At 32.7% G+C, this 18,334-nt stretch overlaps 3 protein-coding genes across 3 annotated transcripts in view; all 3 read right to left on the reverse strand.

Annotated features, from left to right (window-relative positions):
- Positions 1–3,838: 3,838 nt before the first annotated feature.
- TRIADDRAFT_27870 (uncharacterized protein) lies at positions 3,839–6,575 on the reverse strand (the record flags this gene model as incomplete). Its single annotated transcript, XM_002114383.1, has 3 exons — positions 3,839–4,131; positions 5,973–6,270; positions 6,525–6,575. 3 exons carry the CDS (start codon positions 6,573–6,575, stop codon positions 3,839–3,841), a joined length of 642 nt encoding a protein of 213 aa, XP_002114419.1.
- A 4,454-nt stretch (positions 6,576–11,029) lies between these two features.
- Positions 11,030–13,409, reverse strand: TRIADDRAFT_58209 (uncharacterized protein; the record flags this gene model as incomplete). Its single annotated transcript, XM_002114384.1, has 2 exons — positions 11,030–11,266; positions 13,218–13,409. 2 exons carry the CDS (start codon positions 13,407–13,409, stop codon positions 11,030–11,032), a joined length of 429 nt encoding a protein of 142 aa, XP_002114420.1.
- A 2,339-nt stretch (positions 13,410–15,748) lies between these two features.
- The window catches only part of TRIADDRAFT_58210 (uncharacterized protein), a gene marked incomplete at both ends in the record, with an annotated part of 4,059 nt that continues 1,473 nt past the window's right edge, over positions 15,749–18,334 (reverse strand). The window contains 3 exons of the mRNA XM_002114385.1: positions 15,749–15,805; positions 16,351–16,542; positions 16,940–17,005. Of these exons, the coding sequence (XP_002114421.1) occupies positions 15,749–15,805; positions 16,351–16,542; positions 16,940–17,005 (315 nt within the window). The remainder of the gene's footprint in view (positions 15,806–16,350; positions 16,543–16,939; positions 17,006–18,334) is intronic.

The raw sequence follows: 18,334 nt of genomic DNA on the forward strand, positions 1-18,334 counted from the left end.
AGAATACCCAAAGAATTCATACATTAAGCTATGCCTATATATACGCGTAAAATAACTGTTAAGCGGTAGACAACTTACTATACTGTACTATATACTGTACAGCATCACACTCTGGCGGAGAATGTAAAGGATCTCCCATGTATAACTTTAGAAGGATAATTTTACTTTATGTGTACCAGGAGTTTCTGACCAGACTATAAAAGGCTGGTGTCTGAAGATCACTTTTTAGTTAGTTAGTCTTAGTCGGTTAGTTAGTCAACTAGTTTGTCAATTGCTATTGAATTGTCAAGACAATAATCTTGGTTGTCAAGATTTCTTCAGCAATAAATAGTAGTCAATCTCTGACTACCTCGTCTACATTATACTATAGTATTCGGTCGTTGGAACTGAATTATTTGGTGATATAGCTAATCTCGCTTCTTTTAAGTCAGTAAGAGGCGTTCTTCATAAGCATTGGCGTTGTGTAGACTACTTTGCCACTAGTGATGTGTGTAACAACAGTATATCATTGAACTACCAACTTAAATGCAAGGGAAGGCTCGATGAATCGGCAGTAGTGGGACTTTAGTTGTTATACAGAGAATTATACAGCGTATCAGAAGTTTGCTATGCAGTTCTAAGACTAACATATTATTCAGTAGATCAACATACTAACGTACAATGTACACCGCAGTAGAATGCTTTAGCAGATGGAACATCGACCAACTAGTAATTAATAATCGTTTGGTCAACGGTATCGCATTCCATAATTACATCTAGCATATTGCTATATTATTCGCAAGACAAAATTATTTATTTTTAGAACGTAAGATGATTTATTAACATTGAATAGGAAGTTATAACAGCGCCAGCACGTCGAAGTTTACATGCAATATTTATATGCACACCATGAATTAGTTGCGCCGGATTGCATTCAAGATTGATTTCTAAAGCGTAAGCACATATTTAGCAAAGCATCCTATGCATCTAAAGATTTAGAAAGTGTAGTATCGTATGGTGTAAGATAAAAAAATGAATTTTTTGCGGTTAACAAGCAATTGACTACAATTTCCAGCTATTATTATTATATCAAATCGTCAGATAGTTTGCAATGGCAATGATCATAGGTCAACGACATCTATAATTTCACAGAAGTGTCAATTTCGCTATATGTAGACATATACGCATTTATTTTTAATCGCTAAATTTATACATTAAGAACGAATAAATATAAGACATTCTTTGATTAAAGCATACTGTATAATCGGTGAATTTTCGTGCAAAAATCGGAATACTACAGCTTTAATAGCAAAATTTAGGGTATGTGCCTAGTTTTTTTGTCCTAATAATACTTTGGAAAATTCACAATACCTATGCGAAGGGTAAGCTATGAATCTGTTTAGAAACTAAAATACAAGGGTAAATTTGAAAAATTGCAAGGTTATCATACGTAAGCTCATATTATCTTGTTGTTATAACATATGATATAAACTCCTTTTGAAGTCATGTCTCATATGCGTAGAACTTTTACTGGTGGCATAAATGTACGAAGATGTATATTTACATAACAGACTAGCAGTTTTTAATTTGTTTTTGCTTAACGTGCGAGCCTACGTCAGTAAAATATTAGTTTCTATGCGTACAGGTGCTGAAAATGAATTTACTGCCTAATATTTTATTGATAGATTAAGTATGTACTTGAAGCTGATTCAATCAAGCTTTTCAAATTTGTTACTCGCTTAGTTGATGTTATTATCTTTAACAGAACTCATTATGATACAGCTTGCTGGTATCCAAAAACTTATTCTAAAGTACTACAGCGAACATCGGAGTTATGCAAGGAAGTCATAGCTATACGGACGCCATCTACGTAATGCATTTGGTTATCTCTTGATATCTATCTTACTTGCCAATGTATCGTAATCTAGTACCGCATGTAGTCTAAAGGCGAAAGTTCAAATAATTAATTATAATCTTGCTTAGCTTTCGTTAGATTTTTCGATTTAGCAAGGTCGATTTCCGTGTTCGAAACTTCGTTAACTTTTCGAAATTTTCTAGTTAAACTTGGTGATGCACTTGCCTCCGGAGGAAGGAAAGGTGGAATTACTTTTGATGGACTTCTGCTGGTGCTACATCGTCCTCCAGAAATGCCCTGACTTTTGCTTGTTAGAAATCTAGCCTTAATGTCACTTTCAAATTCGGTATTTGCTAATGATTGCTTTCCATTGATAGAACTGCTCGAACCAGGATTTAATTTGACATCCTGGGTTAAGCAAGGATCGTTTGACTCCTTACTGGCTAAACTCTGAGTAGAAGTAGTACTACTAAAGGAAGAGCTATTAGCTCTTTTCGACATTGTACACTTATTATCAAAATCATGAGCTACCCATGAATTGCGATGCTCGATACTTTGTGAGACGGGCAAGTAGCAGAGATTGCTGGCTGACGATTTTGGCCCTCCAGATTGATTCCTAGGATTATTCTTACTAACGCTATCATTTCTAATATCGTTATAAGCGTCCATTTCGATATAATCAGCGAATTCTTTCTTACCACTTGTATTATTTCTATCATCTGATGTTTTATAGTGTCCAACAGAATTTTTACGAAAATCGATATCAATGTAATCTGATGGCTTGCTATTAATATCTCTATCCGGTTGCATGACCGTATAGTGGCCGTACTTTTGACTAATTTCTTCCTTTTTGGCACAGTTGTACACATGGCTTTCATCAGTTTGCGATGCTACATCAACGTATACTTTAATGGTAGGTTTTACTTCGGTTAGCTGCAATTTTGAACTATCTTTGGATGCATTAAGAATGTTGACAGGAGCATTAGATTTATTATGATTTCGTTCCGATTGAAGAGATTGATCAATGTAATTTTGAGCTATCATATCATAATAATCAATCTCTGCGCACTGTTTCTCATTACTAGGTTCCATGTTTATGTAATCTGTTTCATCATTCGTCCCGTCGGTTGTTATTTCAATATTCATGTAGTTGGTAGATTGAGGCTTTACCGGTTCCATATCGACATAATCAGTAACTTTTGAGTTTTTATCTAAAGGCGCCATATCAACATAACCGTCTGCCGCTTTTGTGTTTATCTGAGCAGCCACGGGTTCAATATTTACATAATTATGTGATGATGTACAACTTGTCGCTAAAGAAACTTGATTAGAATCGTCAGACTGAATTTGTGTACTAGACATATTGACGTTATTTCCGCTTGTGATGCAGGTTGTACTGTGCGTCTTTAGTTTAATATTGTCCACACTAAATCCTTTCTCTTTAAAAACAGCTTGCAAACTGATCCGGTCATTTGGTAAACTGTGACTTAGAAAATTATATGCTTTGTTTGTATCTTGCCTGAGATTAATTTCTGAGTTTTTACTTCTTAAATTGGTATCGGAAACATTTTTAATTACTTTCCTTTCTTGATTTGTTTCTCTTTGAAACCTTAAAGGGCGATCTGTTTTCGCAATTGAAGGGTCTCTTGGTCTACCTGACTTAATATCAGGGTATTCTGAAGAACTATTAGTCGATTTTGATCTTATGCGTGGAAGGAAATGTGAGAATGAGAATCGCTTGGATATTCTCTTACTACTTCTATGCAACATATAAAAGTCGGCCCCAGTCAATGTACTTGTAGTAGATGAGATAGTATTGAAATCAATGTTGCTATCATTCCGTGATAGAGCACACGCATCTGCAATCGGAGTTGTTTCTAGTTTATTTCCTTTCCATGTTCGCATAATTCTGCCAATCCAAATAAACAATTGATTGTTATGAAAAGAAGACAATTAATTAAAGTTGCATTGATTAACGTAAAACGGGAAACACTATTTTCTTTACTACCTTATAGCCTTTGCGTGTATTCTTTCGGCTATTATTTGATCATCGACCTGCATCCAGAGTTTACCAGGACCGGTACATGCAGAATGACCATTTTCTACAAAGAAAAATTGCCCGGCATGGCCGCATCGCCTTATATATAAATATTTTAAAACTAAAGGGTCGGTCGTATCTGAAGAACCTAAGCGCGTTAATTTCATCTCTGATGGTAGCATCTGTAGACTATAAGCTCCGGCCAATTGTTTGGATTTGGCAACATCTCGGTCAATTACTGTCACTTGCCAGCAATCCTCTAATCAAATAATAATGAAACGTCAGAATATATTACCTACTGTTCTTAATTAAAGTATTTATTTTTACGGATTGAATCATTTTAACGTAGAATTTATCTTGAATTATCTGTGTAAATGATAATAATGATTGCAATCTAACAATTAAGCTAGATGATTGATGTAATAACGAAAAGAAATTGTTATACAATCGTATCGCATTGTAGATCATTATCGTGGCGATGTCGGCGGTAATCATGTAGGCAAAAAGTTAGCTTTTAGAAGAATAAATAAACAAGGATTGTCAATGGTTCGTAACGCCAAAATTTTTGGATAGTATCTAACAAGCGATTCGGTAACCATTTGTGCAGTACTAAACTTAAAAAAATTTGATTTTATAGGGCAAAACCTAAAAACCTAGAGGAAGAGAGAATTATTTGCGACTATTCCTCTGTGGTAACCAGCGATTCTTGAATGGCGAGACTCATTGCATAGCAACATCTGGCAGTAAATAATTACAGAGTTATGCGACTTTTGTTTATAGTATAGTATACTGTACAGTGTATTGAACTTCTAAATAGGTCATAGAATTGTAATTAGTTACGTTATTTGGAAAGAAAACTGATAACGAGATTGTATTTTCTGCTATAGTATCGCATAAAGCAGGTATTTAAGATACACAAGTCACAGAATCTCCACTGCAATCGCTCTCGAACATCTTAATTAATCGCCAAAAAATTCAGTGCAACATTTTGACATTTTGTAAAGTACATACAGTGATTACAGTAAGAAAATTTAGCTGAAATGGTATATAAATTTTCTTATCGTAAAGAATGGCCAATGGATTTTAAATACAGAAATTAGTGACTTTAGAATATACAAGTATAACATTATCTATCGGTTCATCTTAAGAATATTAAAAGGAAAAGCTATTTGAAAAATCGTGTAATCGTATAGACTCTGCTTATTATTTCAACGAGACACTATAACAGATATATTTACATCCCACTATAACAGCTGCTTCTTCTATCATTGTCTACATAGGGTGATATATATATGAATAATTAGGAGTTATTTAAGGCTGATAGAATGGTGAATATATAGATCGATATATAATACCACTGAATCCTTTTGACACCCTTTCAAAATACCAAGATCTTAATGTATACGATCGATAATGAAAATTGTAAGCGTATGATCTCCGAATCTGATGGAGACCCTACCATCAGTATTCAATTATATTAGACCTCAATATTCATGTAGTCTTCTGCTTTGATAGATATCATTTAATTATGACATTAGAATACGTAAATGTTCAAATATCTTTAAATTTTAAAATGAAATTTTACGAAATCAAGTTTAATAAAAATGATCTTATTCCATAAATACTCGTAGCTATGTGCTAATGAAGGCTTGAAGTATCCAAAAGGATATTAAGTATACCTCTGCGCTTAGTATTTTAGTAATAATTTAACACTGTAAAAGCGAGAATAGAACAAAAATTCAATTGTGTTGATAAATGAAATACGAAAGAAAATTTGGTTGACAAAGGACGTTTAAATGGAACACTAAAATCGAAAATTGTCGATCTTGAAGTGGTTTAATGTCCAATATTATTATTGAACTACAATTTGTTATATTGTATGTCCCGTACAATCTTCAAATTGGAGCTATCACTTCTTTAAAATCTCTTTCAGTAGAACTCATTAATAACTTTTAAGTACTTATGTATAACGTTACTATGTCCTAGTAACACCTTTACCCATATTATGTAACTGTCATGGTAGTTACTAAGCCAAGTTGCTTCTATTCAATTATAAAACATTATTTTTTCACATGCTGCATAGGGTAATAATAAACTTACGATTATCTCTCGAATTCTGACTATCTGAATGTTTCACTTCATCAATCGCTATCAGCCAGCTTTCTAGTTCTTCTCTTGCTTTAGTATATAAACTATAACAATATTCTTGCGTATAAAATGACATAGTATATGGGTATTTACTGTTTGCCATTTTGATAATTTTCCAGCAATCAGCTAATCTGATAACACGACGTGGTAAAGCATTTCGATTAAATTTCTTCTCGTTGTGATAGCATTCTATCCTACTCGGACCAGAATTAGACTCGTATCGTAAAACATAATATCGTTCTCTGGAGTTCTAGTTAACGTAGAATAACATGGAAAATTCGAATTAATATCTAGTAATATGCGATAGTTTCTAGAGGCACCACTACATATACTTTAAGATGATGTCGATTTTAGTACATGCTTATATCCAGATATCGTTTGTAAGTAGAAGCAACCATATCGTAATACATGAAACAAAATAATGTATTTTACTATAAAAGGAATATTTTGTCTAAAAGATGAGTCACTATGAAAAATCATTACGTTAGTAGAGGTACGACTTACTTTAACTTTTTTCAGGTATCCACGTTTTCTAATATCGGTACTTTCAGCCATTTCTTGATTTAATTACAACAGTACGAGTACAGCTTACCAGTTAAGATATTTAATATACAGGGTGATTACAGCTTGTGATAACATCAAAACGAAATCTCGATAATGAAAATACTCAGACTTTGGCGAATAGATCACAAGAAATCCTTTGAATAAAACTACGTAATGGATAGGAGTTACTCATATAATGTAGTGAAAACTAAATAAAAAGCTTTTTCAAAACTAACAAGTCGTTATCTTGGAGAAAGGGCCTAGGAAAATCTTTTGAATGTAATTTATTTCTGTCTTAATAATTAAAATCTATCCAGAACAAATTGAAAACGAAAATATAGAGCTAAAATTTTTAATTAAAAGTTATAGGAACATGATCCCCAGAACGAATATACGCACAAGATTGCGTTGATATTCAGAATTCTAAAGAGGGAAAATAATGACGTTAAAGAGATCTATCAATAGAATGCGTAAGTAATGGAAAGTCGTTAGATAGGTGGTAATTATACTTCGGTCATAAAAACCAAATACATAATCATGGCTAATCGAAAAAATTGATTTAATAACGTTAGCAAGTAAAAATATGAAAGAATTCAGTCTTTGATGAACTTTTGCACAGTTTTAAAGACAAAAAAAAAGTAACGCCAAGCACATTAAACAACAGACCAGTTAACCAACTTGGCTGACAGCATTTTCGGTTTTGAAAATGTAAATAGCGAGGGAAAATTGAAATTTTGGTATAAAGAATAAGCCTTAAATAGAGCAAGGAGAGTTTAAACTGAAAATTAGAGACTCAAACTATGGTAAGAAAGTTTATGAAGAAAGAATAAAATACTTTCAATATTCTGCCGCTATGGAGTCATTCAATTTTAATTTGCATTGGCCTTCCCATATGTAATGTCAAAGTAAGCCTCTATTTATGATTCTCTTTGAATGACAATGAAAGTCGATGAAAGCATAATAAAATAATAATTAAGGCGAATCAATAAACTTTTTCAGATCATTATAACCGTTTAACACCTATAGCATCAGTAGAAAATCATAATTATAAAATACAATATTGCGACACTTAATTTAATAGGTTGATAAAAATACAGCGATGAACGGGAATCAAGCTAAGCGGATGCTATGACTTTTATACATTCCAGAGCATAAATGTTTGTAGTATATTGTTTCATAGTCAAATACACCGAGGCCATATTCTTCTTGAAAAATTTATGATCCTACAGTGCAAACTGTTATATGATGTCATTATTCTATAACGTTTCTGTCTACTACACAATTAAAGACAGGATCCTAACTACGAATGATAAAAATCTCGAATGTGTTGATAATTATTAATTAATGTCCATTGTTTTTTTTATAGAGCATTGAGAATAATGCTCAACGTTGGCTAAAATTAAAAATTTTAATGACGTAACTCGTTTTAAGATTTTATTCTTTGATTGAGTGATAAAGTTTATAAAAGTACTTAAGAAGATCATCTAATTTCAACTAATAGAGTATAAAGCGTTTGCGAAGTGCAATCGTGAAAATTATAGCTTAACTATTGCACGCGTAAAAAAAATCAACTAAAACTATGAATTTATAACATCTTTAAGCTACAGTATTTGGTAATGTTTTGGTTTTGCGATTGCTGATTCCTCAAAAATAAGTAAGGCTTCGTCTACTAACACAGTCTGTGATATTAATTTTATAGGATATATGTATTTGACTACACCTAATACTCAAGAAGCACTGTGTAAATATCAATATGAAAGCTAGTATTACATAATATAATCGATAATACCAGTAGGCCTTTTAAGAAAGCGTTATTCATTCTGCAGTACGTGGGCATATTTTATGCATTTATAGCAGTCCAATACTACAGTACATTATAATATATATTTCGTAAAGCCGCATCAATGCTGCATCTACTAGAAAGCATTTGTTGTACTAATTTATGCGATAAAAATTTGTTGAGATAAATATCGTATTTACTATTCACTTATGTATATTACGAATTTCGACTAGCACTGTCAAATGTATATACACGTAAATTTAAAAATATGTTATATAATAGTCTATATCTTATATAGTAACATGTATCCTCAAGTGAAAGGGAAACAAATGAATATTGACTTCTTCTCCATACTGTAATATGATAAAAAAATAGCTAGATATCTTGATGCTTGCTTTAGATGTTTCTTAATTAATTGTCTTGCACTTTGAGTAGATTCTATAGCATTAGCAAGATCCAATAATCGTTTACTTTTCAGAGGGTTTAGAGTGCAGTCTACCAGATTTTAAATATAGATGTCGTGTATCGGCTATAAAATGCACTTTTACCAGTTTGTTATGGAATCGGGTTAATCACTGATTAATTTCTGACGGTTCGAATTTAGCCTCCAATGTGTAATAGGTTCTTCACATACGCTATATGCGTCACTAATAAAAAATGAAAACTTATATAGCACTCGTATTGCCAAGGAAACTGAATTAAGCAATACGAAATGACATAATTGGTGTACTTCATATCGTAAGCGTAATATGGTTAGTAAAATTTCTCACTGCATATAACTTATAACCTTTTGAAATCCCTCGCCTATATATGATAGCCTTTAGCTGCTGTGGTATTTTAAAATAAAAATAGAGAACGAGAAGTTTTTACTGATTCTATTCACAGTAAATTAAACCATGGTCTACTTACAATCTTCTACGACATTTATATTTTTTAAATTAACCTAGGTGTAAAGCAGTAAATACAATTATGGATATGTGATTAACGGCATAGGCAAGGTATGATATCAAGTGATCAGGCTATCGGCAGAGCCATTACTCGTCCGAAAGATTTTAGTAACGAGGCAAGAACGATTCTAGAGCCGCTGCCATTTTTTCTACCCCTACATTAATACATTATAATATCTTAAAGATATTGTTATAAGAACTTTAACTGATTTACCAAATGCTATGGACAATCTGCCTACAATCTAACTATATAACTCATTGCAATATAATCTATGATTTATAACAAAATTGTTCCTTGTCCGCGCCATCGAGCAGCTAGATTAAACTTTACTGACAGTTACAAGTATGTAATAGAATTGATCTGATCGGATTTAAGTAACTATTCTTTACGTAATAACTCTATCTATGCAGAATAATGGCAGTTATACATATGTTTGATGAAGTGTCTTAAAAATAATAAACAAGAACTACAGTTTCTTGTAAATTTCACTTTATTACAGAAATTGGGTTCGTCTGATAACTACCAAGGGCTATTTGGCTGCTGTCAGACTATCTAAATTATTATAGCAATATTCATTATTTATATATATACAATGCGTCATAATTTAAAAATTAAGATAATTTAGGGTTGTACTATATATAATATATAATAAGTCACTGGTAAAATTAACACTTAGTAGATTATAGTCGTAATTAATCAGCTGCCAAAATTAGAACTCCTTATAGTCATCGGAAACGAAATCTTCAAACTCTAGATGACCCAAATCTAACTCATTGTTATTGCAGTGTGACTGTCTCGGCTGTTTTACTCTATTGAAATCATAATTTTCTTTTTAAAAGATATCTATCTGTCTGCCCGTCTCACCTTCACGACCTTTGTAGTAATAGCTGCCTGATATTTGCAGAACACAGGATAGTCATTCATTCGATCTCATAAAGATTCTGAACTATTGTCGCTACTCAAGTATGATACGATATTTAAGAGGATCTGTGAAGGGTTGTTGGCTACTTATTTACGATCATTTAATACAGGAGAACGAATTATTTTCTGATATGTATCTTAATTTGTACCAATGCAAAAAGAATACACGGGTATCTTTATCTAATAAATGTCTGATTTTATAATTTTGAGTTGCGATATTTGTAAAAATGTATTAGCTACAGCGACAAAATGATCAGCTACTAGAGATCTCTCTTCGTAAAAACATAGGATCATCGATCCATAATATAATAATAATAATAATAATAACAATGATAACTTCAATACAACCACATTAGTTGATAAATAAATATCAAAGAAATAAGTCACAATCTGATTAAAAAGTGTAGGATACTAACTTGAGCCATTAAAATTCTTCAGTATTCTTACTGATATTAAAAATTACCGAACAAAGTGTACGCATGATACATTTGTTATTTCTAGACAATTTTTTCGGAAATATGTGCGAAATTTATAAAGCTGATGAAGCCTGTAAATTATAGCATGGATATTTTTATGTTCCGTCAGTCTTGTGAACGTAAGGTAACATTGATATGCTATCGTATGATAGTATATTGATACTATATTGCGATCATAATAGATATATCATGAGTATTGTTACAATAGGCTTAATACAAACAGTTTAAACCCTAGTTTAGCTTATAAATTAAGGAAATGTTCAGTTTACAGTACTTGTCCTTCAGTGCTCTGCTGAGCATTTCGTGAACTAAGTTTTAAAAGAGAGAGTACGATAGCTTGATTAATTTCCAATTCCTGCATACGGAGGTGGTGGAAGGTTATCCTCTTTATCAGTATTATCTTCATCTATTTCATTCTGATATAATTCTTCGCGGTGACAATCTTCATTTGTTTCGGTGCTTACAGCGAGGTTCACTTCGATATCATGATAGGACGGTAATACTTGCGATTCTGTATTACATGAAATACCAGGATATGGAGGTGGAGGGTCTTGAAGTCGATTCACAGCAATAGCTTGCTGTATTTATAATAAATAAATGGATATTATTAATATTAAATTTTATTATGACGCTAATCGTACATTATCAGAAACATCGGTTAACAAGTAGACAAGATTATTTTAATTACCTGGACTGAATCTAAAAATCTCTGTTCGCTCGAATACCGACAATAATAAATCAAGCTTTTTAAGCAAACTAGAAACGCTACTAGGTAGCAGCAACATTCTAGCATATTAATTCCTATACTGGGCCAGTCAGTTACAGTAAAGCTAACAGACGTTCCAACGCAGCATAAAATTAGCCCAACCAAAGATGCAACTGATGCAATTGATGTCATAGCCGTATAAAAGTATAGCTATAAACAGACATACAAATACACCGATATAAATATGATTAAATAAAATTGAGATAAAACTTTTCATTAACCGTGATAAGTGATAGGCACAACCTCAGAATTTAAGAACTAAATAAGTATATTTATTATGATGAACTTACTGCATAGTCTATAAAAACTAGATTTAGTAATTCAATTTTACATGCAACGTAAAATTTTAAGGCTTTAAGTAAAGTACGCATATAGCAAAAGGATAATTACCCATGTTTTAAGTATAACGTTAATCCGAAATGTTCCTATCCCTAGTAATCCAGCGATCAGTACCTATGATTAGGAAGTCGTCACTTTGATTAGATTTGTGAGCATCATAAGGATTAGATAGTAGTCGATTGTATATCCTATAATTTCTTTATCGGCAATATGTAAAAGTAAAGTAATAAAATTCTATAATAGCGAAATTTAAATTAGTAGCCGTGTACGAAAATATTTTTCGTAACTTAAGGTTAGATTAGGTTAGGGTTAGTATTAGGGGTAAAATGAACAGCAGTATAAATTATAATTATATTGAGTTGCTATAATAAGTCATACAATTTAGTCTGTGTTATATATGACTTTTTCATATTTTATGCCTTAGTTACTGTGTGGTAGCATGTTACAGTACTTATCTGTTCACATGCATGGCTTTTATAGCGAAAATACAGCGACTGATAAGCATTTAATGCGATATACTGAAATGCATTTAATCACATTTACCTACAGTATATAGTGGTATGATTGCAACAAAAAGAAATCAAATTACATAGCTACGTCCTTCTAGTTCTCTTTATAGCCGGTAGTTTCGGTGAATTACATACCGGACTGATATATTTAGGAAAGCTTAACTCTACCACTACTATTCTACCACTGAGGCTTGAATAGTGTATACCCATTTATGTATTTTAAGCTGGGTATCTATAGTAGATTACAATATCGCTGCACACCGACGGGGAACGTATCGTAGAATATTAAAATTTTGGCACAATAAGATTACACAAACGTTGTTATAAAATGTGCCTTGATACTCGTATATCACATTTTTACTTCTAAAGTAAAAATTCAAAAATGAGTTTGACTTATAATACAATATAATTGGTATTCGATAGATAACTCTGATTTATATCCGAGGGCCTGACTGCATGTCGAGCCTTTAATAAGAAATTTTAGTCGATAATAAATCACTTTATAGTTAAAAGAAAGGAAATGTTGTATATCGGAAATCGGCATGACGTATATACATTGATGAAGAATATCTGCTGATACTTGTACATGTTATCAATTATTTTTGCCCTTTATAAAAATATCATATTAAAATAGATTGTATTTGCATATTACACAGTACATTGGTTCAGTAAGTTTTACTACCGGTACCTTAGTACTATAGTAACGTAGGTACCTCAATAAAAATTAAAAATAACTTCTGACGGTTGAATATGCTATACAGTGCCAATCAAGATATCTCTTTGTATATATAAGATCGATGGACATAGACTATCCGCTTAGGACAATTTAGAGCGACAAGATTACAATATCTAGTTTTTATAGTTCGTAACACAGTACTATCAAGTGATGAGAGATTAAAAGTCTATTTCACTTACCGTTACTCCGGCCCAAAATGAGTGAAAGAAAATATCGGTATTGGAGTTATATCCTAATAAAGCCAAACATACAAATCCAAAAGTTACAAAGAGGACACCTTGTATTGTCAGGATAACTGCTAAACGGTAACATTGTCGTCGAAGTTTTAACTGATGATCGTTGGGAATTGAAATATTACTTTGTCGGTTCATAATTTTAGATTAAAACAAAGTCAAAATTATCAGGCACATGCAAACTATTTTAAGTCATCATAGCCACAAATATCATCTGCGACCCTACCAAGTATCGTGATACAACAACAACAAAAAAATAAACCAGGTGCCTATTTCTATTGTACTATACTGAAGTCATCTACACCAGTTAGTTTTGTTATAGTGTACCAGTGCTATTTTATATTAAGGTATTTTGGTCATTTATTTATTTTATTTTATTATGTATTTCTTTCCTTTTTACTTTGTAATGATCCGCAGTTGCGTGGTTGCGCATACCGTAGTATATTACAGCAGTGCACCTTTATAAAAGCATAAAGGTATTGGTACTGCATTGGATTACATTGGACCTTTGTTCTACGGACGTGATGTACACATAAAAGAAACTAAAATGTACGTCAATAATGATAACTAGCAACACAAACTAGATCCTGCATCCGATACGATTTTATAGTCTATATATGGATTCCATTAGCGTATTGTGCACTTCTTTGTAACCCACAATTCTGTGAGTGAGTGTTGAATTACAATTCATTAGTTAGTAGTAATTTTAATTCGTATATTCATATATAACAGACGTATCTAATATATATACTTATACAGTATACGGATATACTCGTATGTTGTATATTACACCGATTCGCAATGGACACAGTTAAAAAAAAATCATGCTTAGATAATTGCATATCATGCGATATAACGTCTTGATATAGGCTTATCTAAGCAAAGACTTTTTTAGCTTTATGTAATCTGACCCAATCTATTGTATAAGAGTATATTAATGTACGTATATATTGTAGCAGGGACTTGTAAGAGAAATTCCTGTTCCTACATGCCTTGGGCCCTTATGGACCCAAGGTTTCCGCTAAGTGCACTGATGGAGTAAACCACAATTCAGTGAGTGTACGCTGGATTACAATTCATTAGTTAGTAGTAATTTCAATTCGTATATTTATAAATAACATACGTATCGAAAATATACACTTATCAGTATACGGGTATACTCGTATGTTGCACATTACGCCGATTCGGAATGCACAATGTTAAAAAAAGTTATGCTTAGATAATTGCCTATCATGCGATATTATGCCTTGATACAGGTTTATCTAAGCATGGCTTTCTTAGTTTTATGTAATCTGGCCGGTCTACTGTATACGTATACGAGTATATTAATGTACGTAGATAATGCAGCAGGGATTTGTAAGAGAAATCCCTTTTCTCACATGCCTTGGGGCCTTTGGCACCCAATATTTCCACTTGATTTACTGATGGAGTTAAGATTTTTCTAAAGTTTCTAAATAAAAACGTCAACTCATCGTTCATTCATAGAAAGTTCACTCTGTTATGTGTAATTGTCCTTTGTACATATTCAAAAAATAGAAAGAATTCTGTAATAGAAATTAACCAAGACAGATCTCGTTTAAAAATTTTGTGTAATCGATGATACATTGACGAACGTATACTCTTACTCGTATTGTATTTTAGTTTGAAGCTAGTATTAATAACGGTACTAAATTGTAAATAAAGAGATGAATTATATAATTATAGTTCCGCATAAAATACTATACTACGCAATTTTTTGGCCTTTTTCCTTGGTCTCTGTGAATAAAGAATGTGTATACCATACTATCATTCATCTAGCTATTTATTTCCACAAGCTATTAGACTACATTTAATGATGTCACCCTTATTGCAGGTGATAACGTCTTTGCTTACTCAAATGCATTTTGTACACGTAACTACTATGCGTACAATACATACAATATATAACGATCGAAGATGTTATTTAACCAAAACTGTGCTTGCGATATTCCTACGTATACATACTGTACAGTATTAATTAGATAATTATGTATTAGGACTATATTTCGCTAGCGGTTCATGGTATTTTATTATTCGTAGCACTACTGAAGATATCAATATAACGAAATCATATTGCAGGTACGGCGTGATATTGTAGGCTAGCGATGTGACCCGTTGGGAATGTTTACCACTCATCAACAATTTCGATGAGCTCAACGGCTGAGACTATGTAATATACAATTAGGCTTTCAAGTACAGTATGCTGCAATTATGTTTTCTGTGAGCTGTCGTATTGGTAGCCAACCAGGCAACAGTAAAACTTATAGCCATGCAACAAATGGTATCATTCATATACATCCTACATGTAATTTTTGATAAAATCGCTGTTACTGTATTATGCTCAATTTTTTCCAGATAGTAATGCTTAGGTATTATCATAACATGTCGTGAATAAGATTTAAAAGATTCACTTTATTTTACTATTCGTATTCGAGCACATACAACAAAGATTAGATAACTTACTGCCAATGAGCATCATTGTAGAATATTGTACATTGTCCCTGATAACCATATCGCTAGGATTAGAGTATAATTTGTAATGGCCATATCTACCTTTAAACTTACTGCATTGCAAAAAGTAATATTTAATCACAACATTTTGTTTACATCATGCAAATCGGATTAGAGAAGAAAAATAGAAGCAAAAGTGGACGTATTTACAGAAAATTTTTAACATTTTTCGTACTCGCGGAACATTAGCATTCGTGCGAAGAGGTTACTGCATCCATACTAGATGGTTGCTTGTGAGATGATCAAAGTTCATTGTAAATAACATTCAGTTACGCATAAAAGAATAGATTATAGTTCTTAACGGACATATACACTACAGATGTAGTGAGACATATCCTAATTACAACTAGAAGTAATATAGGAAGGTACCGTGATGTCAGAGATGGAACGTCATATTAAATTTACGTTTAAATAAGAATGGAGTTAAATTATGAATAAGTGCAAAGTCGCAAAATTATGATCATCCAAAATTTGAATTACATCATAACTAGGACATTACAAGATTGACGGTATCAGTATGACCGCTGTTTTTAACCGCTTGTTTTCTAACCAAATAGGCAATACGGAATAGCAGCGCCGTTAAGCCCAGTGCAATTAAGTAAATGACAATTTCGATACTATCCATGACGTACGCAACAACCGGTTCATCGTGCTTGATGGTTGCTAATCCAACTATACATAAAATCATACCAGTAACCGACAAGATAGCAGTTACGACGTTGAGGATAAAAACCACGATAAACTGAAAAATGAATTGGAAGATGAGTTAGGGTTGTTACTTTATTAAGACTATCTCGATGTATTATTATCTGCGCTAGCATATATAATACAGTCTAAGTGTAATGGCGTATCTGCGCGTCTTAGCTTACAATATAATATAGAGAGAACTAATATTTTATCACGTATTTTTTACACTGCAACGTGCAGAAGATATAGTATAGTAAGGGCTCCATTTGCGTCGTTAACGTATGATGTTTTGAGATCGATAATATGGGTACAATTTTCATTATCGTCATATTGTCATAATACTAACATTAATGTTTACAGTAGGATAGAAAATATTCAAAATACTGTCTTTAAATTTAAAATCTTTATTACACTGTAGCTAAGACTCATGAATAATAATAACGAGTGCATACCATCCAAGCTGGAGGCAAAGTTTCATCTTTGAGGGTTTTCATTCCAGTGAATCCAGTAATGAGAATCTAAAGATAGGATGAATTCATTGTTTATTTATATAAAATGATTATGATCGATTTGTTCGTTGATTCATTAAAATACCATAAAACGGATAAAATTTGCATCACAGATCTTATAGAACCGAGCAATTTCAGTTTAGTTGATAACTGCGGTTAAAAGGTTACTATTGCGTAATTTCGCGATACTAGACACTAATACCGTAGGTGAAGTAATGTGATCATAAACTGAAGATCCATCTACTAGTTCACATGGCTTCAAACTCAATGGATCGGTACTAACAGTCAATTAGTAGGAATTGGATATAAATCCAGTATCGGCAAGGTCGGACCGAATCCTGTTCAGATGTTATTATTGATGTCCAATTGAATTTATTTTTTTTATCTTTCCTCTTCCTAGATTACTTTTTCTTTCGAAGTGCACGGCATACAGTACAACATTGGTTATAGTACCGTCCTATATACTAATTTTTGGCTATCGCATGGCTGCTAGAGAACGAGCATTTAATGCGCAGTACTGTACACACAAAAGGGGGAAATGGAGATTACGGTGCCGGGATGACTAATTTTAAGAGGCAATTTTTTCTTCATCATTGCCTTCAGTTCCTTCGGCACTGTACACTATCATAGACTCCTCAAAATGCCTACTTATAGCTATTTTTAGTAGTCTAGAACAGAGTATCTCATCTTGAATACAGTTAGAATGACAGTAAAGTTGAAAACGGTAATACTGTACCGTGCCAGCTAGTTTTTGACCTTTTTTTCCCGTTGGGGAAATAGTACAAAATTAACTGGTAGTAGTTCCCGGATAACATGGTTCGGTCAATGTCGGTCATATATATGAAAAACGATACACTACTATACTGCCCTCGATTCCCATCGCAACTTAGCAGCTTGGTTGATTTTGTAAAGTATGGTATACGGTTTCAGTGATAGCGTATGGTGAAATGAGGGGGGGGGGGGGGAAAGTAGTCAGCCTTTCATTATTTTGTACTGAATAGTCAGCCATTGCCTGTTTGTTCTTCTCTTTCCTTATAAAAAAAAAGTTGCTGGTACGATCATGGACTACTACTACGGTCGATGCACCAGCACTTGTTATTTGCTGTAGAAGTCCACAGCTGGTACACTACTGTCTAGTACAGTATGGCAGAGCGATTGCGGTTGCACCGGGTGTTATAAAGGTAAAAATATGGTAAACAAATAAAGTAATGCAGTTGTCAAGCTTTTGAATATACAAGTACAGTATGTTAATTTGCATGCGAATAGAAAGAAATTGTTAACATATATAGTACAGTACAATGGAATAGTACTGAATAAGTGAATATCTTGATGACAACA

The sequence above is a fragment of the Trichoplax adhaerens genome, genomic scaffold (assembly GCF_000150275.1).
Source record: "Trichoplax adhaerens TRIADscaffold_7 genomic scaffold, whole genome shotgun sequence".
Classification (NCBI taxonomy): domain Eukaryota; kingdom Metazoa; phylum Placozoa; class Uniplacotomia; order Trichoplacea; family Trichoplacidae; genus Trichoplax; species Trichoplax adhaerens.